Raw genomic sequence first — 432 nt, 5'->3', positions numbered from 1 at the left:
TTTTTATCATGAAGTACTTATGACTGTAACACTGAGCAGGCGAGGCTCCCATCATTCCACCTGTCACGTCTCACCTGACTCTCTGAGGATGTCTGGGTTGGCTACTGTCACAGCAGCGGTGAAGTCGTTCCCTCTGTACTCAGTTTCAAACTGCCATGTTACAAACTGGGACTGCTGGGTCTAAAACACAATCAACAATTCAATTTTTAAGCAGTTTGCAGCAAACAGTGCTCATTTTATGTGACTTGAACCTGGAATGGGATAGATGGATTGAAGGACAGAGACAGACATTAGGATCTAACCTGGAACACTGTTCTGGCTCGTACACGCTCAGTGAGATGCAGCAGAGCGTGAGCGTTCAGACTACCTGAAGAGTCCATCTCCCCGATCAATGCTGGGGCGTCCTAAAATGTGAGAATCAAGATGCAACCC

General features: G+C 47.0%; 1 protein-coding gene across 1 annotated transcript in view; it reads right to left on the bottom strand.

Annotated features, from left to right (window-relative positions):
• Positions 1–432, bottom strand: part of si:dkey-71l1.1 (uncharacterized protein LOC569883 homolog) — a 4,531-nt gene that overhangs the window by 2,583 nt on the left and 1,516 nt on the right. The window contains exons 5-6 of the mRNA XM_035666001.1: positions 303–404; positions 75–180 (exon numbers count right to left, since the gene is read on the bottom strand). Of these exons, the coding sequence (XP_035521894.1) occupies positions 75–180; positions 303–404 (208 nt within the window). The remainder of the gene's footprint in view (positions 1–74; positions 181–302; positions 405–432) is intronic.

This window comes from Morone saxatilis, unplaced genomic scaffold (genome assembly GCF_004916995.1).
Source record: "Morone saxatilis isolate NCDOM2014 unplaced genomic scaffold, NCSU_SB_2.0 Contig20, whole genome shotgun sequence".
NCBI classification, from domain to species: domain Eukaryota; kingdom Metazoa; phylum Chordata; class Actinopteri; family Moronidae; genus Morone; species Morone saxatilis.
This window is presented reverse-complemented; position numbering and strand designations above follow the sequence as displayed.